The sequence below is a fragment of the Trichoplax adhaerens genome, genomic scaffold (assembly GCF_000150275.1).
Source record: "Trichoplax adhaerens TRIADscaffold_11 genomic scaffold, whole genome shotgun sequence".
NCBI classification, from domain to species: Eukaryota; Metazoa; Placozoa; class Uniplacotomia; order Trichoplacea; family Trichoplacidae; genus Trichoplax; species Trichoplax adhaerens.
Genome location: NW_002060953.1, coordinates 966877 through 992194, shown reverse-complemented (window position 1 = coordinate 992194; position 25318 = coordinate 966877). Strand labels below are relative to the sequence as shown.

The 25318-nt window shown below is 33.2% G+C and overlaps 3 protein-coding genes across 3 annotated transcripts; 2 read left to right on the top strand and 1 right to left on the bottom strand.

Annotated features, from left to right (window-relative positions):
* Positions 1-7238: 7238 nt before the first annotated feature.
* TRIADDRAFT_59502 (uncharacterized protein) lies at positions 7239-10434 on the top strand (the record flags this gene model as incomplete). Its single annotated transcript, XM_002115576.1, has 12 exons — positions 7239-7665; positions 8020-8238; positions 8343-8587; positions 8711-8908; positions 9067-9183; positions 9270-9314; positions 9443-9535; positions 9610-9684; positions 9770-9837; positions 9964-10044; positions 10142-10213; positions 10341-10434. 12 exons carry the CDS (start codon positions 7239-7241, stop codon positions 10432-10434), a joined length of 1734 nt encoding a protein of 577 aa, XP_002115612.1.
* Positions 10435-10865: 431 nt separating this feature from the next.
* TRIADDRAFT_29667 (uncharacterized protein) lies at positions 10866-12654 on the bottom strand (the record flags this gene model as incomplete). The annotated part of the gene is made up of 6 exons (XM_002115463.1): positions 10866-11081; positions 11183-11300; positions 11441-11594; positions 11778-11931; positions 12007-12275; positions 12468-12654. The coding sequence occupies 6 exons, from the start codon at positions 12652-12654 to the stop codon at positions 10866-10868; spliced, it is 1098 nt and encodes a 365-aa protein (XP_002115499.1).
* Positions 12655-20997: 8343 nt separating this feature from the next.
* TRIADDRAFT_4820 (uncharacterized protein) lies at positions 20998-21483 on the top strand (the record flags this gene model as incomplete). The annotated part of the gene is made up of 1 exon (XM_002115575.1): positions 20998-21483. A coding segment is annotated over one exon (486 nt), but the record flags the coding sequence as incomplete, so codon positions are not given.
* Between the last annotated feature and the right edge of the window lie 3835 nt (positions 21484-25318).

Here is a 25318-nt window from a genome sequence, read left to right as displayed (position 1 = left end):
CGCTAAACAGAAAAAAACAATCAATTATAACGGTAGTTTAACTAATTTAGAAAAAATATCCACGTCAATACGTAGATTGACCTTTTTTATTTAATGATCGGCGGTTAAAAGGCCGATAATATATAAAATTGTAGCCGTGAAGGCGACATTAAGCTAATGGGATGGAAATAGAATGGAATCCTTTCCGATAATGAGCACCTCTTCTATCTTATAACAAGGAGGCTATTTTAACGTCGTAAAGTGATAGTGCGCTTATCCTCGCGTAGCTCGAGAGAAAAGACTCTTATTGAGCTTGTACTAAAATTATAGTTATTTTATATTTATGGCCATTAGATCGGCCATAGACAGTATAATCTCCTGTTTATGACTCATAAAGAAAAAAATTGAAATGATTCATCATTATACGAAAAAGTAGACGGTCATTTTCATCCATATTCTTACTCAAGTTAACAAAGATCGAGTGGAGTATCGAGGAGGAAAAAACCTGTCGCCCCTTTCAGTTGCTACTGGAGTTCAATTGAATTTACTCCTTCTCTTCAGAGTTAAAATATCACTATAGTGCCTCAAACCAAGCACTCGAACCAACATCATGATCATAGAGAACAATATGATCGAAATAGGACACAATTTAACAAAATCATACCTTACTCAATTTAACCTAAACTATTTTTACAAGAATGTGAGATAGTCTATACATACAATCATACAGATAGATTGAAAAAATGTCTGGTAAGAAAAAAGATTGTTCAAATTCAACTTACTTCACTAGTGATGACAATCTTGGATAAAATACGGAAGAGAAAATAAGGATAAACGTCAAAGTTAGATCTAATCTTTCCACCCAAAAATGATGACGGTTGGTTTAAGTTAAGGCTATAGACTGGTTTGGAATTTAGTGTGGCAATAAAGTTAATGTTAATTAAACCCTGTTATTGACAAAGGCCGATCGTTCTACGCCCTTTACTCATATGTAATTCACAGTATGATGGCTGATATGCATATAAATAACTTCTGGCCCATGAAAAGCAACCATTTATTCTGAAACAATCTTTGGGCGGCAACGAAGTAAACAATGATCGGATAATATTATGCATAACAGTTTTATTGTTGAAATGGGCAATGTTAGTTGGATAGCAATGGACAGACAATAGTGGTGAAAGAGGAATAGCGACTGTAGAAAAATAGCTTGTAGTTGGTCTATTGACTGAATAATTACTTGGTTTCCAATAAAAGAATGGAAATTTATTGATATACAAGTTGTTTATGATGTCACAAGATCAATAATAGCTCTTAATCGTAGCTGTTGAATAGCTAAAATAGAGGAAAGAAGAGAATAAAACGCAATCCTGTAGGGCTGGTCATAATTGGACCAATCGATGCCAGCATAATTTTAATTGCGTGAACTATGAATAGTTGGATAGTTATTCACGGAAATCAATATCGCCGACTTTCATCAAAGCTCTTGCTTTCAGTATTATAAAATACAAAGGCATAGGGAGTATAGAGGGGATATGGAAAGAACCCTTCAAGTTATCAATATTCGTCATCATTCCAAGAGTGGAATGGATCTGTTAAATCAAATTATAATATCAGAAAGAGCACCTACTATGTTCTATTGATTGCCTTGAAGCGATGCTTAGCTTATAAACTACTATAGATTAATTAAGGGTAACAATTAGAGATTGGAATTTCGTAAAGTATAACGGTAATGTTGAATCAATTTTAAGTCTCATATCATCATAAACGGGTCAAAGATGCGAGAAAACGCCTGAAGGGTTTACATTAGGTGAATAAGTAAGATAATGAGTATTTTTAGCTATGCCATTTGGCTAAGAGATGATCACACCAATGGTTTTCTAGCTTAGTCTAGCTACGAAATCGATTGATGTCAATCTTTATTAACTGTTATTAAGGTTACTAACAGAGTTATACGGTGAATCAACCTCGTGAGATAGAGAAAAAATACACTTATGCCAATCTTTATTAACTTTTGTTAAATTGCCCATCTAGTTTATACTGTTGATAATCTCGTTAGATAAAGAGAGATTTATTTATTTAAATTGACCTTATGCCGTTTAGGTTATTGTAACAGTAGACTGCAAATTTTTCGAGTTAGAATATAGGAAAATACATTTATGTCAATCTTTATTAACCGTTATTTAGGATAACATTAGATTTCTTACGACTGCCCCTGTGATTAACTAGGAAAGTATTGCACAGTATATATCCATTTAGTTTAGAGTAGTGATGCAAAATATCAGTTAAGATAATAAGTAATTTAATTTGTCAAATGGGATGATAGAAATTATTCGGGGAGAAAATATTCGATCGTTGGGCAACCAATCTTGATCGATACCTGCTAAAATCAACTCTCTTGGCTGTCACAGCAACAAGTGAATCATTAGCAGTAGCGACGAAATAATTTTTGTCTGATGATCATTAAGATCTATTATCATGCCTCTCCTTGGATATTGTTGATACAGTAACTAATTGTTTTTCTTTCCATATATTACTCGATAGCAATAAAAATCATCTTTACTGAGTTATTTAAAGCATCCAATGATTAATATGTAGTAATATGATACGGCTTTTCAGACCAATCCGAAAATGGATTGATTACTTTCCGTATATCATCTATCTACTCTTCGTAGGGGTTGGCAGTGCTTGTAAAATTGTAACTGCCTTTTCTATATTGAATTACCTAGACTTCCCATCAATAGTAACTTCGTTATGATAGTCTACAGAATTAGCGATACAATAAGTTTTCGCTACGATCATCAATCAATCAATCAATTAGATATAATGGCATCTGATACCGATAGACAGAGCAACGGTAAATATAACGTAATGTCTGCCGAGCTATTGAACGTCGCTTGGGTTACCGTAAATAGTAAGTTGTTATTATTGATAGCTGGGATAGTATTCACCGTTCAGCCGCATGCTGGCAGTACCATAAGGATTGAATTGTCGCAACTACGAAATCAAATTATTATTATTGCTTTCAATGATTACCTACTGAGTAATAATAACTTTACTCATCATCGTATTGTAACATGTATCAAGACTTACATCTAAGAAAGAACTCGGATACATTTTCCATCATTGTGTCGACACACTTTCAAAATATTTATTTCATATTAATGTTCTGTCAGTTAATATTTGTAAATTAAATTACATAAAAAGAAAATTTTAAAGTCTAAGTTAGGTTAAAATTTACTATTTCGTGTCGCTACAACTGAAAATTATATAAAAGTATTAATGATTTAACTAGAAAAAAATTGAGAATTTTTTGAGGCAGTATTCAAATTGTTCTCTTTCAGTATCTGTTGGATAGATTAGCACCGATCTGAGAATGATGGATATCCTTTAAACATAGTAATTTGTTTGTCAGTAAATTTTCATTGCGTTGATTTTTATTATTCTAGGAAGTATCGGAATTATTCAAATAACAAACAGTAGATGAAAAAAATGCTTCATATATATACAATATTACACTTTAGATTGTAGATAGATTCATGTATGTTTGGTCGATTTTTATAGCCCTGCTCTTGTATTTATCATTTATTCACTATTTTACAGAATTAATAACTGTATATAGAATAAAGTAATATTTCATACTTAGTAATTGTCTGAATCTCAGTAATTGAACTAAACGCTGGGGAATAAAGCGTAAATACCATGGCTATTAATTTGACAAGAATATTATAATTGTTTAAAATAGCAGTAGGTCAAGATGTTTAATTTTATTTTATACCAGCCGTTATATTGATTTGTTTTGCACCCATATTGCAGTTTTCTGGTATTGCAAATAGTGAAATATTGAATACAAATCGTTATACCTTTACTATCGCAAAATATACTCTAGTTTGATTATCATTCACAGAATATTTGGCTATTGCTAATATCAAATGGTATCAGTGAGTAACTTAGCACGAGTAAATGTCTGCATGGGTCAATGTTAAGCTGAGTTATACGCTCCATATTAAGAATTAAACAAATTATAAGTATTTATAGTATAATATATCACATTATTAGTTATGGGTTATCTATTACTTTATTATTTCTAATTAAATTCTGATAGCATAATATTAAGATTAGCTCTATAACGACTAAATTTTTTTATACGAATTATTTTTTGATTAATTCTGCATAATTTAAAGTTTATTAAAAGTAAGTTTGTAGATCAATCATTGAATATCCTTGACAATACTAGTTACATTGGCCAATTTAGTTATAAAAGTTAGCTCAGTTACTCCGCATACCGGCATAAATACTTTTCAAATTTTAACTTTATAAATTTTAAGGAATGATTAGAAACACTTAGATGCTTCCATCCTATCTACTGATACAGTACATTATATACATGAGTGGTTCGAATGTTGCCGATAGAATTTATTTACTGATAAAGCAGATTTCGTCCCAGCAAGAATTACTTGTTATTTACGACCTGAAATTGACGCATAATTCGACCAGTTTACTAGACTTGTAGTATAAGTAGCATTGCAGCTATTTTAGTGCGTTTTAGTGCAATGGAAGTATAGTCAATGGATCAGTATCTAGTTGGTCTACAATAAATAATATGTATAATTTAAGGTAACAAAAAAATGATTGATTTAATTATGCAGATATGCATACATATCAGTAGAATGGATCAATATTTTAATTAAATTAATCTATAAGTACAATGTCTTGGTAGACAATTCACAATAGTAACCGCTACGGGCATTGGCATTAATATTGTATGATATTTAGCGCGAAATAGGCTGTCATTATTTCAAACAAAATCTAGTAAACTATTGTTCGAATGCTTCTATGTACCCCTAATTTGGGTCATAATCAATCTATTTAGACTCTTTCAACACTCGCATTGAATGGAAACTGGTAAATTGGTTATTGGATGATGTATAGTCGATAAATACCAATGCTATGAGTGTTATGTATGATAGACTGGTAATGTTTAGAGATTATTGCGTGATTGACCTAGTGTCGCACGAGAGAACATAGCGATGAGCATGTTAATTTTTTTATTATAGGTCAATTTAATCCTGATACGGATAAGCTCCATGATGTTTATATTCTACGTATATCGAGATTACCTCGAGTAGAGTTAGAATGCTTTACCTTAATATTCGGTACTGGAAGGAAGAAACGGTGGACGATATTAGTTCGTGTTATTAACTACTAGCTGAATAATGCCCCGTCTATTTTTTGAGTAATTTGTCTTAATAGAAATTGATATTTGCTTACTCAAGCTGCTTTATTTATAATGTTCTTTTCAGCTTACGTTTAAAATAATTTCTAGTTTCTTGCTAGATTACGTATTAACTGAATAATTACGTTACGTCGTTATAAGCTGTATGCATGTAAGTTTACTTTCCAAATGGGGCTAAGTCCATAATGATCATAATACGGTATAAGTCTATCGGATGTCATTTTATAATATCCTTAGCTTAGGTCTAACTTATCCTTCAAATACTTACTCCCCACTAGAAGCACTCAGCATATCCTGACAAATTGCAGAGCTCTACAACATCGTAGCCCACCATAATCGCATTTAATAGGCCTAAAATACTTTTCATTTTATAACATCCTTAGCTTAGGTCTAACTTATCCTTCAAATACTTACTCCCCGCTGGAAACACTCAGCATATCCTGACAAATTGCAGAACTCTACAACATCGTAGCCCACCATAGTCACATTTAATAGTCCTAAAACACTTTTCATTTTATAAAATCCTTGACTTAGGTCTAACTTATCCTTCAAATACTTACTCCCCACTAGAAACACTCAGCATATCCTGACAAATTGCAGAGCTCTACAACATCGTAGCCCACCATAATCGCATTTAATAGGCCTAAAATACTTTTCATTTTATAATATCCTTAGCTTAGGTCTAACTTATCCTTCAAATACTTACTCCATACTAGAAACACTCAGTATATCCTGACAAATTGCAGAGCTCTACAACATCGTAGCCCACCATGGTCACATTTAATGGGCCTAAAACATTTTTCATTTTATAAAATCCTTGACTTAGGTCTAACTTATCCTTCAAATACTTACTCCCCACTAGAAACACTCAGCATATCCTGGCAAATTGCAGAGCTCTACAACATCGTAGCCCACCATAATCGCATTTAATAGGCCTAAAATACTTTTCATTTTATAATATCCTTAGCTTAGGTCTAACTTATCCTTCAAATACTTACTCCATACTAGAAACACTCAGTATATCCTGACAAATTGCAGAGCTCTACAACATCGTAGCCCACCATGGTCACATTTAATGGGCCTAAAACATTTTTCATTTTACAACATCCTTAGCTAAGGTCTGACTTATCCTTCAAATATTTACTCTCTACTAGAAACACTCAGCATATCCTGGCAAATTGCAGAGCTCTACAACATTGTAGCCCACCTTAGTCACATAAAATAGGCCTAAAGGACTTTTTAAGATAGTGATAGCTCCTGAAATCCCAGCATAGGATTGATCGTAAAGTCCAAGTAGCACTGTACAAGAACTATTTTGCAATTAGTCTTATGGGTGGAATCAGTAAGATCGGTCAAACACCAACTTCAGTCGATGAGCCTTAATATAGCAGCTGCAGTCAAGCTATTACTCATTTCCAATAAGAGAAGTTTAGAACATCAACAAGGGGATGATTCAAATCGCTTCCAAGGATTTTTTGACTCAATTTTATGGCATACATTTCGGATTAATTCGCTGAATCCTGAGCAAGACCCGCCCATGCGCACTGGATTTAGTTTTACTTTGCTGTTCTACCAGACGATTCTGTCCAGATTTCTGTCTGATTCCGGTTAGGACAGTGACCTCCAGTCTGCATTAGGAAAGGGTCACAAACCGAACTCCGATTTCATACAAATTGCAATATTACAAATTGAATTTTTTGCTGTCTATCGATTTGTTGCTGTCTCAGTACTGGATGCCTGTAAAAGTTTGATGCTGCCGATCCTTTCAAATGTTTCAAACTGCTGTGGTAAACTTGGTCTAATTCACTTAATAGTAGCGGGTGTTCGAGTAGTTGTACCATTTACCGGCTACTCACCACCACCTTCGTGGAATACACTGCGCATGCCAGAAAGCGAGTCCTCCAAATCCATTCTCTTCCATACTGACATTGATGATAGCTTGCCCCTCCATTAGGAAAGCATCATACGAATATCCTGTTGATTGCAAGATTGATCTTGTATAATTCATGACGATTGGTGAATAAGCATGAGCCTGAAAGAACAAATTGAAAAGCTGCAAAATCCAGCACCTCTGTTTGATCCTGAAGAAGACTACTGGAACGAGAGTTCAGCAGCCAAGTTGTGCCATGCAAGTGATCCCAGTGGTGATCACGATGGCAACGGCGATGAAGGATTAGCAGCTAGCAGATTGATCAAATCGAAAAAAGGACCGGGCAATGTTGCTTTTCTTGACCAGATCGATAAAAAGTATCAAGGAAGTACTGTCAGTAGGAATGATATTCATCGGCAAAGGGAAGAGTATACAGACGAAGATGAGGAATCGCTAAGTGAGAGTGAGCAAGATTCTGAATTACAGTCCAGCCTGGATGGCGATAGCGATCAAGACTTGAGTCAAAGTGGTAATTCAAATATCGACTGTGCACTAGTGTGTAGTTGTAAACTTGACGTTAATAGTAAGAACATAGTAGTATTACACTTAATTGGTAATCATGCGATCTTACGTATATGCTTATTTTACCTATGTCGTACGTGGAACATGAATAGTAATGACTCCAGTTTGCAACATAAACTACTAATCTTTAAAATGTCAGCAATTTACAGAGCTGAACGTGTTTTACAATCCCTCATACACATAGACTGTTAATTAAATAATGAGTATACTCCATAATTCTACTTTTATCAGTTAGTATGCTTGAATCAAGTTGATATATGAATTTAAAGCCTTACAATTACCTCCTCTTATACTGTATGGAATGACTGCAAATGGATGCGCCATACTAACCATATCAATATGATAATTAATTCAGATGATGAAAGTAATGAGCTGATGAATTTACAAACTGCGAACGATGATCAAGATGAAGACTCTGCACAGGGTGCTAGTGAAGAAGATGAAAATGTAAGCGAAAGGGGTGATGAGGAGGCAGTAGATACGTCAGAAGAAGATGACGATGAGATACAAAATTTTACTCAGGGAGATGCTGATGGAGAGATCGAAAAGGGGGAAGCGACCAAGGCTCAGCTACGTAAGAATACTAATGTAGTTGCATTTGCGATGCTTCCAGTGCTAATTGAAAGTGGTGTACTGAAATAATTTTTCCTTATGCTATTATCAAATTTTCATCGATAGAATTATGGGATTGTTTCATGGATTGGCGAATTCAGATGCAATCAGTAGTACAAGTAGCCAATCAGTTACCACAATTTCATATACATTCCAATTTTATTGAGTGTGGTGGTAAAACATTCCAAACAGCATTGCATAAATGCAAGTCGTCAGTTGCAAGCCTACTAAGCGAGTTGTTGGTGCTACAAGAACAGTTAATGCAGCAGTATCCAGAAACCCGACAGCTGCTATTAAACTCTTCTAACAAGGTATGAAAACAGTGTTACGAAATGACACTGTCAAGTTTTAGAGTTTTCCTAGATCATATCAAGTATTGCTCCATTTGCATGTAGCTCATTGAAGAGTTGTTACAATTTTTTAACGCTGTTTAGGCGCTTGCTGAGTCGGGAGACGTTAAAGATAGTGATGATGACGATGAAATTCCTAGTGATGATGAAACCGTTCATGGGATTAAAAGCGTTGCTAAAAATTCTGAAGAATGTTCTTCGAGTGAAATGAAGGAAGAAGAATCCGATAGTGACAACTCGATAAAAGAAGATAAACGAAAATCCAGAAAGAGGAGATTTCAGGTATTGAATCTTTTAAGGCAATTTTAACCTTGATACCTTTGGTGGGGTCAGGTCCTCTTGGTTACCCTAACTTTAATTTATACTCGGTTGCTTCTGACAATGTATTGATTCGTCTAACTCAATTTTTTGTGGGTATTCATGCGATAATTTTATTATAGGGAAATTACGATGAAGTAATAGATAAAAGAGCTTCGATATTAAATAAATTTAGAGGTACTGCTATTAAAAAATGGAGCGATAGAACTCAAATCGCTTTTGGGAAATTGAATAGCAAGGTGTGACAATCTAATGTAATTGTAATGAGCTAAATCTTGTGATAATGATAATAACCTTAATATGTTACTCTTCATTTATTGTATAGAAATTTAGTGATCTTGATCAGTCAGTTCCGCAGCAAATTCAAAAGGTTGGAATAAGGGTTATTACTAGGATTCTTTGTGTAGTACCTGAGTCACAAGACTTTAAACGTCGCTCAAACTTAAATGTTATTTAAGCAAATAGTTAACAATAAAATTATTCATGTTGTATACGTAGATATTGTCTGATAAAGAAAGACTTATTAAACGGACTCAGTTAAGGCGCATACCAATTCGAGCTTTAGGAAATCTTGAGAACAATGATTCCCGGGTATTGAAAAAGTTTTAAAATTATTTTGGTTTCTTTTCCTGTCAGCTATTTTAATATGTGATACAAAATTACAGGATAAAGATGCTCGTGATTCCCATTTAAAAGATTACGATCCAGAAATATTTGATGATAGTGATTTTTACCATCAAGTAAGAATGTAGATAGTACTTAATTCTTGAAATCATAACTTAATCGATCAATTTCTCAGGTAATTGTTAGTATGCTCTTTCGCAGCTTTTACGAGAACTTATTGAATACAAGTCCACATTTAATAAAGATTCGGATCCACTAGCAATGGGAAGGTAATTTTAAACTACAATCCACACGGGGTTTTTTTATTAATAAATCAACTTCTTAAGTCGAATGATATATGTTGCTACATGTTTATTTTTAAATTTGCGTAAATGAATTCCTCTGTTGGACTTTAGGCAATGGTTACAATTTCAACAGCTAAGAAGTAAAGTAAAGCGTAAAGTGGATACCAAAGCTAGCAAAGGCAGAAAATTAAGGTTAAATAAGACTTGGCTGCTTGATATATTGATGTGGACATGATTAAATTGTTAATTTTTGTTTTGTTCATATTACGATTGGCATATGTTCATTTAGATATGATGTTCACGATAAGTTGATAAGTTTCGCGGCGCCAATGAGGCAAGGAACGTGGACAGACACAGCTAGGTAATTTGATCGTTTCTACACATTTTGCATCATGTTATGTAGTATGCTAAATGGAAAACATAACGTACAAACTACTTCTATGATTGTATACTAATTGAGTAAGTAATATTACTGTTCATTTACGCAGGAATAATCTGTGCGCTAGCTTGTTTGGTAAACAAGGTACAAAGCATAAATCAGCTTCAAATGACTTGGATGGTGATATTGTTCTCTTTAGATAAAATATTTATTAAAGTAACAAAACTTTTTTATCGCTATCATGAATATGATCAAATTGTTGGATATATTACAAATGACCTCATGTAATTTATATAACATATTGTTGAAGTATACCGTCAGTTGTTGTAAACGATATCCGGCTTTAAGAAAAGATTTAAATTAATGTAACATCAACACAGAATAAGAAAATATCTATGTACAGTAAAATTAAGTCGAAACTAGATACATATTAATGAATGAATTAAGAAAATAGAACCTTGGATCATATAATTTTCTCAAATCTATGTATAGAATATGGAGTGATGGCCATTGCGGTAACTACTCCTCATTCATTGTTATGTTTGACTATCAATAACGTAATTGCGTATTAAATTAGTGCCATTAAAGTTAGAATAATTCTAGGTTGGCTTTTAAAGGGAATCAATCAAGATATTCAGCAGTGTCTATCCGTGGTGGGATATTTTTCTTTTAATTCTTTCTTAAATTTCCGGAATAAATCTCGATTGCGGGCATTTTGTGAATCTTTGTTGCTATGAAAACTATGTGGTGTTTTCAGTCCTTGATGGACAACAAACGCATTATTCAATATTACATAATTGTAACCAGCAAGGTGCAGTTCGCAAGCCTGGCTGATTCTGTTAAATCCGTACTATAATTCAGGAAAGATGTATTAAAATTGCAAGATGTTAAATTTTGCAGCAAAATTATACATGACATTGCTATGACACATGAAATCACTTTTAGAATGACCTGCTTGAAGCGTTCATCAAAAGAAGGGGATTTCGAATCAATAATGTAAAACGGCTCCCATGGATCTTTCCAGTTTAAGGTATATGCAGGACCAAGGACACCCTTGTTACTATTCGCTCTTAAAAATAGAAGACATATAAAATATCTTGATTATGGCTGGCTAAATAATTTAAGGTACATAAGAGTAACTGACACGTTAATCGCTCGGTGAACTAATGTATTTGTAATCACGATTAGCAGACAACGCACATTACTTACTTCCACCATCGATCATAATTCAATGGTCTTTGACATTTCTCGCACACTTCGTGATAAAACGGTCTAGCTGCAGCTTCTCGTAAAGCTGCTTTGTTTTTAGGTATATCGCGCTTTTCGTTTATTTCAAATGCGGGAACGACATAAGCGTTCTTTTCTATCGATGTGCGTTATATTGTATTAGTAATTGGGATTAGACAATTAAAATGTTGATGAGTAACCTGAAACTCAAAAGATGCTGTAGAATTGTACTCCAGGTAGTATGTTGATTGATTTGCATATTAGTAATTGTAATTCATTAAGTACAATCCAGTATAACTAATTAATGTACTGTACTTACCAATGCTATCAAATAACTTCTTTTCTTCCAAAAAGTTGATGAGCTCATGATATAGTCCTTTGTTAGGAACCATGTCAATATCAATAACAAATACGTAGGTAGATTTGGCAAAATCTCTGCCAATATTTCGCAATAAATTACTTGGATAGGGAATCTAAGAATCAAGAACGATAAAGTAGAACTTATAGCGACGTAGTCAGCTATTGAAAGTTTTGTGAATTTTTTGCACATATCTTGTTGCTCTTACATAGCCATCGTCATAACTACTATGGGACGATAACGCTTTAATTCGATTCGGTATAACTTCGGGGCAAAAGTTTGCATATTCCATTTCTCTCTCGGTGAATAGTTCGCCAGTCCCTCCGTCAAAAGGTGGTAATAGAGCTGTTGGGTACACAAGATGAAATGTTGCATAGTCACGAATATATGTGCTGCATTGACGTAAGCCATCAATAGCGAATCTGGTCATCCTAGCGTCATTTCCAGGAGCAAAAACAACTACAGTAGAATAGGATGGAAAATATTAGTGGGCTCTAGCTCTTCAATTAGGTCTATTAGTACAGCTGCTGTTGAAGTCAAGACGACCTTGTATAAGTTATAGTAGATTGTGTTTCACTGCAAAAAGAAAAAGGTATTAACTAGTGCTAATTTACTACAGCAGCTAGTGCAGCATATACTATCCATTTTTACCGATAGACATTGGTCCGTTCCATCTTTCGGCAAGAGGCAGCAGAAGGTGTAACTTATTGACAGTACAATGTGCCACCAGGGTAACATCTTTCGTAGTTTCACCAGGTACTACTTCAGAAGCAATCCTGAACTCTTGGTGAATTTTATAGCTGTTTGATTGATCATCGGGGAGGCTGAGATACAACATTTCCAGATGCTATAATCCAGTCGTTCAACATGTGAAGGGAATATTTAGAAAAGTTTTGAGTAAGAATTTGACAAAAGACTAGCAGAAAAGTGTTCATCTACTTGATGTAACTAGTGAAGAATGTTACGGACTGTTGCACTTGACTGTAGTAATGTAGAATACGTTTAGTTGAACTTAAATGGATTGAATTGCTGTATTCTAACCCATCCAGTATTCAATATCAAGAGTAGTATTGCTTCCAATGACTAGCAACAACGTTGACACTGGCGTAGTAGACAGACTAAACTTTCATGTATTGCTATTCCATCTTGCATGAAATAGAACAAGATATTGTGCATTTATCAGTACTTGTATGACTATGGAATGATTATGATCGGCTAGATCGTTTTACAGTCGATTTTGATGATGTTATTTGAAAAGTAAAGAGTGGATCGAGCAGCTACAATCATGTTTGAAATAGCCACTCGTTTACGATGAAGAGTGATTGACTCGTCTGTTTGCTACTCTACTTATTACAGCTTACCACACTTCTCCTATGCTTCATTAATTCTTCTTGCTCAGGCAGTCTCTTCAAATCCTCATTTTTGATATGCCTCCTGATGAAAAAGTAATTGATGACTGCTATCGCGCAAATGAATAAAAATAATCTTCGACGAATAGTCGATGTTGAAATCATGGCTAATTGTATGTGATGGCAAGGAATAATATCACGTATAAAATCACTTGGTCAAGGCGATGATACAATCTACTGCACTGTGGTGGCAAGCAAGTCAATAAAAATGGATTGATAATGGATGTCTAAACGTTTCCTCATAAATGACCAAATGACTTGATGATAGACGTCGATTTGGCTGTCCTTGAATTGCAACCAAGTTGAAAACGTGATGAAAGTGAGAAAAAAAAAGCCACTACAATGACTCTATGGATCAATTCCGGTAGTCCATGGATGTCCTGGTAGACATTACTGATTTCAAACGGTTGGATACGGACTATTTCTATTTCTACTAGCAAATCATCTAATCAACAGAGCGCAAGTTGCAATGTGGCAGATCTTGGATGGCGATATTCAACTCTCTCGCATCGATATGTTGCAGCCAGGGACTTGGAAGACTCCTGCTATTCGCCTTTCAACTTGCTGTATACAGTACAGTACTGTCCTGTACACAGGAATGGGTACCAACTTTTTAGGCAATCGAGTACTTGAGTCAATAAACTATTGCAATGGACGGCAGTACAACTATTGAAATGGACAATACTACAACTTGCAATTTATAGTTGTACACTACCATGAGATTTGCTTTCTAGGATCTATTTGAATAGTAAAAAGGACAAGAAGCACGCTTAAAAAAGACCCATCGTGATGAACCTTCCTATACTGATATCGATCTACACTGTCCATCTTAAAACCATGCATTTGCGAACCATTTTGTACAAATTGAAGCCAAAATTGCAATATCCAGATAGTAATTGGTAGCGTTTGAACGGATGCATTTTAGCATACTGTACAGTTTGATCCTTTTCCCTACTACATTGATTTATACTTGATCAGGCCTATGTGCTGAAATTATTGTAATATCGCCTGCATTGGTAGAATTTTATACTTCTTTAGTACCACCAAATTCGAGGTGGGCAAATGGAAGACAGTGTAATAAAGTATTCTAAGTGGATGATATAGTTAGTAATGTCTACCGTAGGTGTTGTGCTCAACATGGGATCGATATTCTCGTTCGAGGCTTAAGTATTCAATAGAGCTAGCTTAGTAATTGGAATCTTTTTGAAGAGGAGTGCTACAGTGCTCACACTAGAGCTCCACATGAAAGATGGAAACTATCCTGCATTGAAGATGCTAATACTGAAGTGTGTAGTAAGTAAGTAAGGTGCTAAGACTGTAAACGCCGAAAAGTATAGAAGCGAGTAGTTTAGTATAGTCAGAGAGTTCTTTCTCGTTCGAGGTCCTCAGCGAATCGATTACGTTGTACCTTCGTCAACGAGGATTTGTTCAATAAATCTTAATTTTCCAAAGTTTGGAAGATTCTTCATCGATCAACCTCACAGTAACATATGTACAGTGCAATATAGTATACTATGCCATTTGTAATAGTTTATCGCCGAAATGTACCACGCGGATATTCATTCACATCTATAAACTCTTTTATAAAGCAATCGATTTATTATCGTGAGTATGTTAGCTACTGCTATTGATTTGAAATCTACGTCAAGAACTGTTTGAGGCTAATTACCGAATTACATCCGTTTTTCCAGATTGTATAAATATTTGATTCGAAATAAATTCATGAATAAATCTAAAATATTGCCCTAAATTGTATCATATTAAAAACCATGTTTCTCATATTATGAAGTATTGCGGTAGCAATTTGGATAAATACCGAGGCTACCGCTTGTATTTTACCATGATGATGCTCAAAAATATATTCAAGGAATAATCTAGACGTTCCTGAAAGAAAGTGCTATGCTATTCACTTACAAGCACTTTAATTTACGTAACCCAAGGAAGGTCTTATTATTTATGATTGCAATGTCATTTGATGATAAGTATCTAAAATTAGAGACAATAAATGTTAGAAAAAATTATGACTTTACTCAATAATTTGAGAAATATATTAATGATATGTTGTTTATCGCAATCTTTACTAGAGAGATCTACTGACATATGCAAACACAAGAGAGAATATGAGCATCTTTAAAGTATTAGCGATGGCTCAATTTAAATGTATATGCAATACGTTTATTTCTGCCACTTGCTTACAGTACATAGTAGTTTGCAATGACAGTAGTAATCTATTTGAGATTATAATCGTAAGATGAAATAAAGCTCACAAGTTTCCTAAAATGCTTGATTATACTTAATAAATTTATTGAAACTGATACATATATATACTAGACACTGAAAGATGGAACGATGAAACAGTGCGCTCATATTTAAACAAACGTAAGGCCGAAGCTGATAGCCAAATAAAATTCTGTTTTTAAGATATACAGTACATAAATACGATATTTAGCTTTAAAGAAGAATATTATAATGAAGTATTCGATTTTGCATGACTAAGATGGATTTATTCTAGAGTTTGTAGTCTAATTTCCTTTTAATTTTAGCTGCTTTCAATCGCCATTATGCTAGGACAGAGAAAAATGAATTTTCTCCGATTAATAAACTAATAGTGAAAAAACATAGCACGTAAGGTTAAAAGCGCGCTTGAACGTTTGGTGTAACATTGTGGTTTGGTTCTATTTTACTAACTCAAATCTAAATTTATAGATTGTCAATCTATAGAATTAAAAAAACCCATTTATGATATATTTCACCATCGTAAGAGGCATTGAAATGCCGATTATATATCCCAAATATCTATCCAATTCTTTCCATCGATGTCATACGGTTGCTACGAAGTAACTTTTACATGGATATGGTAACTTAATTTCTATGAAATAATTTATCTAGGAATGTGTTTAAATTAATTTTTCTATGACATATTACATGTTAATCGATAACTGTATACTTGTATAACATTATCTAAACACTGGTAACTAATGTTATTGCAATTGTAGTATAGATTGACTAATTATTAATAAAGTTTGAGTCGATTTTTGTCTAAGTGAGATTAGAGCTGTTACTATCCGTCGTGTGGATAGGAGATCGTCTGCACTTAGAATCATATTGTAGGTAAACGCTGGAAAGATAAATTCAATAGTAGGTTATAGTGTTACTATTTGTGATGGTTACATTTTTCTAACGTTAGAAATTAAATATTGAAAGTTTAAATTACGAATTTACAGCTGACTCTGTAAGCTAAGCTAATAGCACGCATTGGAATATGCTAAACAGGAAATTTTGTAGTGTGTATCATTTTACTCAAAATAAGATGAGCCAAATAAATGTGAATTGAAAGACTGATCTAAATAACATATCCATCTACTGTAATGGAGATAATTTTTAAAATAATATATAATGATGTCTTATAATTGTTCTAAATTTTTAAGGTTCTTAAATGCACCGTCACAAATGGCTTTAATTCGATTTTCGTTCATATATCTATAAAATTTAGATTTCAGAATTTTCTCAACATGAATAGAAAAGTCCTAATCGATACAGTGAAATTGGAACATAACAAATCACATTAAGTCTCAAAGAAAAATTACTCAGTAAATTAGCCTCAAGCTTAATCGCACACCTTCTAAAGTACAGCTATATATTTTCAGTTTTCAGTACAGCCCTGACGATATACAAATACTAATTTCCGTTTTAGATTGAGCCAATATCAGCTCCCAGTATGCATCCATAAGCAAAGTTTCTTTATTAGATATGTTCTATAATGCGAGATATATTGTCGCAGCTAGATCAAAGCTTGGAAAGCATCCGAACTGAAATTGTCAACAGTGATACATACCATTTGAGCTGCAATTATGATTTCTGAATATCAATATAGGCTACGGAAATTTACATATAGTAGTAGCTGCATTTCTCATAACGTAATATTTTTAATTTAAATATAAGGAATTTAAAATTTGATTTAAAATTACGCTTAAGCTCTCTTTGACAGTAAATATGTTGGAATATTCTTACAGGATTGAAATGGCTGGCAATAAAGAGAATACTTCACTGTCAATATGGCTGATAAATGTCTTTGCAACTTCTCTGGAATAAAGATGCAATATCAATTTAAGCTAATAAGTAAAATTACGATCCCTGGCAAATAACATTGCTATTATTAGTTCGTAAACACAAAATTACTTGGAAAACCTACATTGAAAACCTCGATTAGCAATGTTATTGTACCTTCTGGATAATAATTATAAGCTATTACAAGATGACATGATGTATTTATATTCTTATACAATTGATTCAGTAGGTTCAGTCGTCGAAAAGTATTGATTGAGAATCTTCTAATGCTGTTTTCCGAAGGATATCTAATATTATACAAAAATATCATGCTATTAATATAGCCATGGTTCATGATTAATAAAGTAATTGCTTGCAAAAACTTTCTGTTTCTAGATATATCACAGTGAAATAAATTTTACAGGAAAGAAATTTTGGAAAAAATTTTAGAATATCGGTAGGTATTTCTTGAATCGGATTTCCCCATAATTTTCTACCAAGTATATAATTTTATTATGAGACAAATAATTTTTCGAGATATTGATGTAAAAAACTGACATTCTTTAAACGATATTTATATACCTAAACATGGTGAACCATAACTATGAGTATATGATAAAATTAATAATTACAAAACTTACGATATTTTTAGCTCTGTTAGACCATAGAATGTTTCGGCATAGATATATCGGATTTTGTTTTGATTTAAATCTCTGTTAATCAGAAAAATTTAGTTTAACTATACTTTTGAAATAATACTTAGTAAGAATGTTAAGGTGATATAAATTAGAAAAGACTTCGGTAGTTAACGGACAAAAAGACAAGTTTTCTCAAGTTTGCAAAAGTGTCATTTTTGTCATTTGTGCATTGTGCATTGACCTAAGAAGAAATACATCAGATATCTTGAAATTTGATAAAAAATATTTTAAAATGATGTAAAAGTATTGAATTTAGATCTGTGTAATTTAGTAGTTCGTAATATATATATGTGGCTTCTGTCAACTAAGCCATTTCCTAATGAACACAAAGGATATCTTGAAGGCTGCTCCTGAGTCAAAACTACTTGTAATCAGCCAGTTATACAAAGCATAGGTAGATTAAACTCCAATGTTGTATTCTATGTTTTTAAGTTTACCGATGAGCGGATAAATATTCCTAGTGACTAAACTTAAATATCTGGCATAACTATCAAGCATCTATGCTTAGGTGGCCACAATTATAATTTTACGGTAACTGCTTAGGCTGGTATTAATATTTATATCCAATTTTCCAATAACGTTATCATCGCTTTGATGCTCACTTAATTTGAAAACCATGGCATCTTAGTGAATGGTTAAAAAGTAGGATAAGGATCAGCTGAAGATTATTTATAAGTCTAAAGCACTTATTTATGAACTTAAACACTGCGTTTATTATTTCATCAGCGCGAAGCGTAGATTTTTAATTACATTAACTTGTAATAGTTCATAATCTTTAACGGTATGACCGATTCAATTAGATATTACCATATCGCCCCCAAAATTGTAAATTTACTTGAAATAAAGCATTATATAGAAGAGTTAGGAAATCATATCTTAGTATAGGGACCTATAGTGCAAGCACTAAAGAACTTTGTTAGCAATTTTAGTGCCTTAACTCTGGTTTGATTTACTCAGATTGCTTATATTTTTAGAGGTTTCGCTAAAGATACTTGTATTGATAGCTACAAGTCTATGTAGTACTATTTAAATAATGGAACTTAATAATCAAGCAGGTAAAGTAGTTTCATGGTTTAATTAGAGTAGAACTGCTAAAATCAAAATCTCCTAACAAGAAAGATTGCCAGTATTTTGGAATAATACGGAAGGAAAACTTCAAAGTTTATAACTATCATAGTTTATTTATAAAATATATCATTAATTACAATTATCTTCTAAGTATAAGGTATGCTGAATAGGTTTATTTATTCGTTTCATATTTTGCTTTCGTTAGCCGCGATGTTTAAACTTAAGTCATTTTTATCTTTTATCTTCAACATTCTAAGCTACTTAATTAAATATTATGTTCGTACTGTAAAATTAAGCAAACTATAGCTGGAGCTAACTCCTTGCTACCCGCAGATATCGCATTTCAGATAGCTGTTCAGATGTTACATTTTCCAAATCAGCAATTAAGGAATATCCGATGTGGCTAGTAGCAAAATTAAAGATTGCCATTTTCAAATTAGCAAGTATATATGCTGACGCTTTAACAATCATTTTAGTTACTATAGCAACATTTTCCCCGTAGGCGGTAGGCCACTCCTTGCTGCTGTACCGAAAGAATGTTCTTCCTCATGCAGTACTTTGCAAGTAGCACTAACAGTAAGTACAACACAGCTAGTGAGTTAGCAGTTTGTACTTGCTGATATGCATCAGTAAAATAATAGTATTTGAAGGCGCAGATCAGTGATCAGCGGCTATACACTATACAGTTTTCTACAGGTAGAAAGGATTTGTCGAATAGAGGTTTGTGACATCTTCAATTTATTTGATTACTTTGCTCATCTTTGGAATAAGTGGCGTGAAGTCAAATTGATAGAATTAAACCTATATCTTAACAAGTTGAGTGACCAGTAGCCGATTTTAAACAAGAATCGATAAATAGCCCGTCTATTTCGACATCTATCATATTATATTAGCATTTATATTTGAAAACGTCCTTTATAGACATCCAAACGATGTGAACCAAAGCCAACTAACGCTACCTACTGTCTCATCATGAACAATCGTCTATGTAATTAGCATTAACTTGTGGTTGTCTATCAGAATAGAAAAATTATAATTTGATTCTTATTATGGGCATGCTGCTCGTTTAAATCGTGTTTTGTTAAATTAATTTTATCTACTAAGTGGATGAATTTTGGTTAAAATAATTCTCCAATAGTGTTGTATTCTTAAGCTATCATCTACGATCACTACTTGGTTGTAGAGTATTCTTTCAATTAGATTCTTAGGTGATGCAATAAGGAATGTACGTTGCTGATAATTTCTGATAATTAAAAATTTTTTAACTTCTATATTTGAAAGTAACTAGTAGAAAGAATTATACCGGCATAATTGAATCATCGCGTAAAGACTTAATATCAATCCGCGAATAAGCAATCGATCGCTATCACATAACTTAGCTTGAAATTTTTTTGTTTATTTTAACTTGTCCTTGGTGTCAAAAACTAACATCATTTTGATGCTTGATACTGTTGAATCAGCATAACATTTCCATTAATCGAAATTGGTAAAGGAAAGATGGCTGATGATCAGTCTACTCATTTTGTGATACCTCCTAATATACAAACGTTGTACAAAAAGGGCAAGGAATGCAAGACTGCTTGCAATTTTGTGGAGGAATTGTCTTGCTATACACAAGCTCTAGAAGTGATTCAAATGCTATCTAACCCTCATATCGTTATTAAACGACTTCGATGCGACATTTATCTTGATATTTGTCTCATTCATACCTTACGATATGAATGGACGGAAGCTAATAAATGGAAAGAAAAGGGGCAACATCTGGCTGATAAGCTTCAAGACGAAGTGAGAATAGCTAAATGTTTAGACATGCAGTGTGAGATTAAAAGAATGCAACTAAATTTCAATGGAGCACTAGAAGACTGTAACAAATCGTTGGAAATGAAAACAAAATACTTAAAAGAAGGCGATGTGTGTTTTGCTGATAATTATCATCAACTTGGGCGCATCTGTATTGACCAGCAAAATTATAAAAAGGCTCTTGAAATGTTAGACAAATCACTTAAAATTCGATTGTTAGTCCTTGGTCCGAATCACTCTGATGTCGCACGCATATATTACAGCATAGCCGTTGTCTACTCCTATCAGCTTAAAAATGATGATGCTCTTTCTATGTTTGACAAGTCACTAGTAATTCAATTGTCAGTTCTTAATGGAAATCATCCCGATATTGCTAACACATATAACAGCATTGGTCTTATATATTGTTATCAAGGCAAATATGACGAGGCTCATTCTGCGTATGATAAATCCCTGAAAATTCGACTGTCAGTTCTTGGTGACAATCATCCCGACGTTGCCCAGTTGTACAACAATATTGGATTTACCTATCATCAACAAGGCGAATATGACAAGGCTCTGGAGATGTTCGATAAGTCACTCAATATTGCACTACCAATCTACGGCGAAGGTCATCCAGAAGTTAGATTGACGAGAAATAATATAAGAAGAGCTACGATGTTTTCGTTACCTACGTCAGCGGTAAAAAGCATTTTTCATGGCGTAGTTAAGCTATTTAAACGAGATCAAACCAGCAACGATTCAAAGCCAGCAAACAGTGATAATGCAATCAGTGATCCTAGTTGTGATATTAGCTATCAAGTCAAAGGTAAATCTACAATTAAATTTCAAAACGGTAATATACAAGACCCTGATAAATACTGCTTACATCATGACAAATATTTTCCATTTTGTATCATATAGATTCACAAGAAATGAAATATTACAATGCATATATCAAAGTATTAAATCTATGTGATGGACATAATAATTTGATACGCGGTATATTTATTGGCCCTCGCGGTGTTGGTAAATCATCTATTAGGAAAGTTTTTTCTCAACAAAATTTGATCGGAAATGCATCTCCTACGCAGGTGGTTGAGAATACTGGTATTTTGGTAAATACTGAAGATTATCGTCTTAATTATTTAGAGAATCGTGATTGGACTAAGATATTAGATGATAAAGTGAAGGCAGCCATAAAACAATTAGCCGAAACAAGCATGGATAATCAAGATAAATTCAATCAGCAAATAGGTCAATTCGCTACCACAGATAATTTATCAGAGACAAATCCACCAGGAGGCAATACACCATTTGTTCTAGTCAGAAGTAATTTGCAAGAAGTAGAGATTCCATCAAAAGAAACTGAAATCGAATCGGAATCTAAGCTTAGCTTACGTAAATATTACTTGTCGTCCAATTTCGACCAAATGGCTGATGAACGTCATAATAATCAATTTGTCAAGCTATGGGATTTCGGTGGTCATCCGATCTATCATGTTACTCATTATCCATTCATCTCAGCTAATAGCATTTATATTCTTGTATTTGATATCACTCAAGAACTTAATAACAAAGTAAAGATAAGAAAGGGTGAATTATCCACTGGCAATATGACTTATTTACAGGCTATGCAAGAATGGCTTAAATCAATCATAGGTTGCTACAGAAGCCAAAGTACAATTACTGTAAAGATCAATGATAAAGATAAATCATATCAATTGCCTATTATTATTATGGTAGCTTCTCATGGCGATTGTATTACAGATAACAAAAAGCAAACTTCTCGATTTAATAAATTTGTATCTGGATTGATGTCATCTATGCCCGCTTATGCCAGAAATATCTATTCTTCTGGCATTATTTTCAATTGTAATCCTGATCATACTAGTGAATCTACAAAAGTTCAGCGTCAACAATGTTGTCATCGTTTACTTTCTATTATTAAGACGTTTATACGACAATTGCCGTTTATGTCTAATCCTATTCCTATTCGATGGTATATTATGGCTGCACTATTAAAAAAATCTATTCATAATGAAGCCACATCTTCTGATAATAATGAAATTAGAAATTCTCAGGTGCGTAATATTATGACAATGAAGCAAATGGAAACCTTAGCTCAGGAGTACGGATTATTTGAAAGCCGTGAAAAAATGATAGCAATGCTTAAGTATCTACATGATTTAGGAGAAGTAATATACTGTGATAATGTGCGCAGCGAAGCAATTATTATAACAAACGTCGATTGGTTATTAAATATATTTCGTTCAATCATTCCAATACAAGTGAATAATTTTACGCAGGAAGACATACCAATGAAACAGGAATACGATATAGCCTGTCTAACAGGAAGGCTGTCAAGAAGATACATCGATGAAGCTATTCTTAAATTTGATTTAGATGAAAATAATACGAGAACTATATTGGAACTAATGGAAGCTTATGATATTCTATGCACAATCAGAAGTGAACTGGATGAGAATGGAACAGGATCTCAATATTTTGTTCCATATCTATTGCAACAAGATGTTGCGCCATTTGATTTATCGACATATCATGTATCAGATTGGCTTTATATTGGCTACAAGCAGGAAGATATTCCTTATCTTCCAGATGGAATATATTATTGTCTGTTATCATCTTGTTTAAGGGAATGGAATAATACGGACGTAGAAGTATATTATCAATGTGCCAAGTATTATCTAGTAAATGATAATTATTATCTTATAGTTAAGAAAGAGAAATCTCACATTGGTTTGCAGTATTGCTATCAGAAAAGCGATCAGCCTGCGATTTATAATTCTGTTATCGACAAAGTCAAAAATTCTATATTTGTGGAACGGACGCATAATATTGTAAAGAATAAACTAATTGCCATTATGAAAATGAGGATGATGAAGTTTCAGGAAGAGCATTGTCGATTTTACGTCAAATGTAGTAAATGTAGTGAACAGATACCCATAGTCAAAGAATACAAAAAAGAAGATGAAAATTTGATTCGATGCCAACATTGTAAAAACGTACTTTCTAGTCAATCTCTGAACGATTGGATAATTTATAAGGAAGAGCTATGGAACGGTAAGGATGTGAAAGCAATTCTTGGCTTGATTGTTGTTGCTATCATTATTTCCGTCAAAATAGTGTGTTTTGACAAAATTTCTGCATTAGTATTCTTTAAGCTAAATTTTCAATAATTATGATTGGAGTTTCTATTCTATTCAACCATTATCTAAATCTCATCTTAGAATACCGTATAGTAAAAGCATTGATATAATAAAGCAGAATGATTTGCTAAAACAGTTAACGAGACGAGAATGCATGCTATCTTTTAGGTAAATTTGCATATTACTCTACCTTGGCATAATATTCAACAATTAGTTAGCTGCAATAATATTTTCTGATTTTGTATATTTTTGTTACTGAAAATGTATTATGGATTGCAATATTTCAAAATGAATACTTCATCTACTGCATTTCATTTGTGTAGTAAATAGAAACGGCTGGATTTTATTTATCGCTGCTTCCTATAGTATTTTGTTTTTTAACGTTAGTACACGATAAGTCATTAATATTGAACTGTTTAATAGCCAATTAGTTTCATCGTCTTATGCAGCGTATAGAAATTAATATAGATAGCATTCCCTGCGTATAAAAACACCTAAAAGGATAAAGGGAGAAAACTATCTTCGTAAACTCTTTAGAGAAACATGTCATATATTTCACTTGCATGGCTGCAAATCTATCATCTATTTTAAAATAATTACGATAGGGCTACTAATTGATTATTCCTATTTTCACCTCATTTCTTTAGAGAAAAAGATATATAGAGAAGATAAAGGTGAGCCTCCACTGAATTGATATCACACAAGTACTACCAAAGCGTAAAAAGCCAAATTCTGTTCAGTAAAATGTGTTTTGTAATAGTCTTCTTTGAATTAAAGTATATTTTTCAATAAGTTCTCACACTCTGTATTTTTAAAGAGAATAGCTTGCAGTTAGTATAACAACATTGAGTTAAGTAAATCACACTATATTACAATCATTTAAGCCAAAAGAGTACGTACTTTTAACGTTTAACGATGTTATAATACTTTATAAAAATGTTGAGCGCTTGCATGCATAGTAGCGAATGAGATTATACTTTGTTTCTTTAATGGCTGATGATACTGTATCTTTGTAATGTCGATTCAACTCTAGAACAAGAATCAGACGAAACTGAGAAACTCAATGCTAGTTGTGCACCCGGAATTCGATTTGAAGTCTCTGTCGATTCTAATAAAACTGTTGAGATAGAAATGGACGAACCCAATTCTTGTAAGTTGTACTGTGGCTAACATTTTTTTACTATTTTAAGTGACAATACAGTAAAATCTATCGCATACTACAATAGCAGCGACTTACCTGATTTGTAAGATGGAGTCATTTAATTGGTTTGTATAGCAAGCGCTTTCAACAATTGCAACTTAGAAAGAGGAATATTCTTGATTTAGTGTAG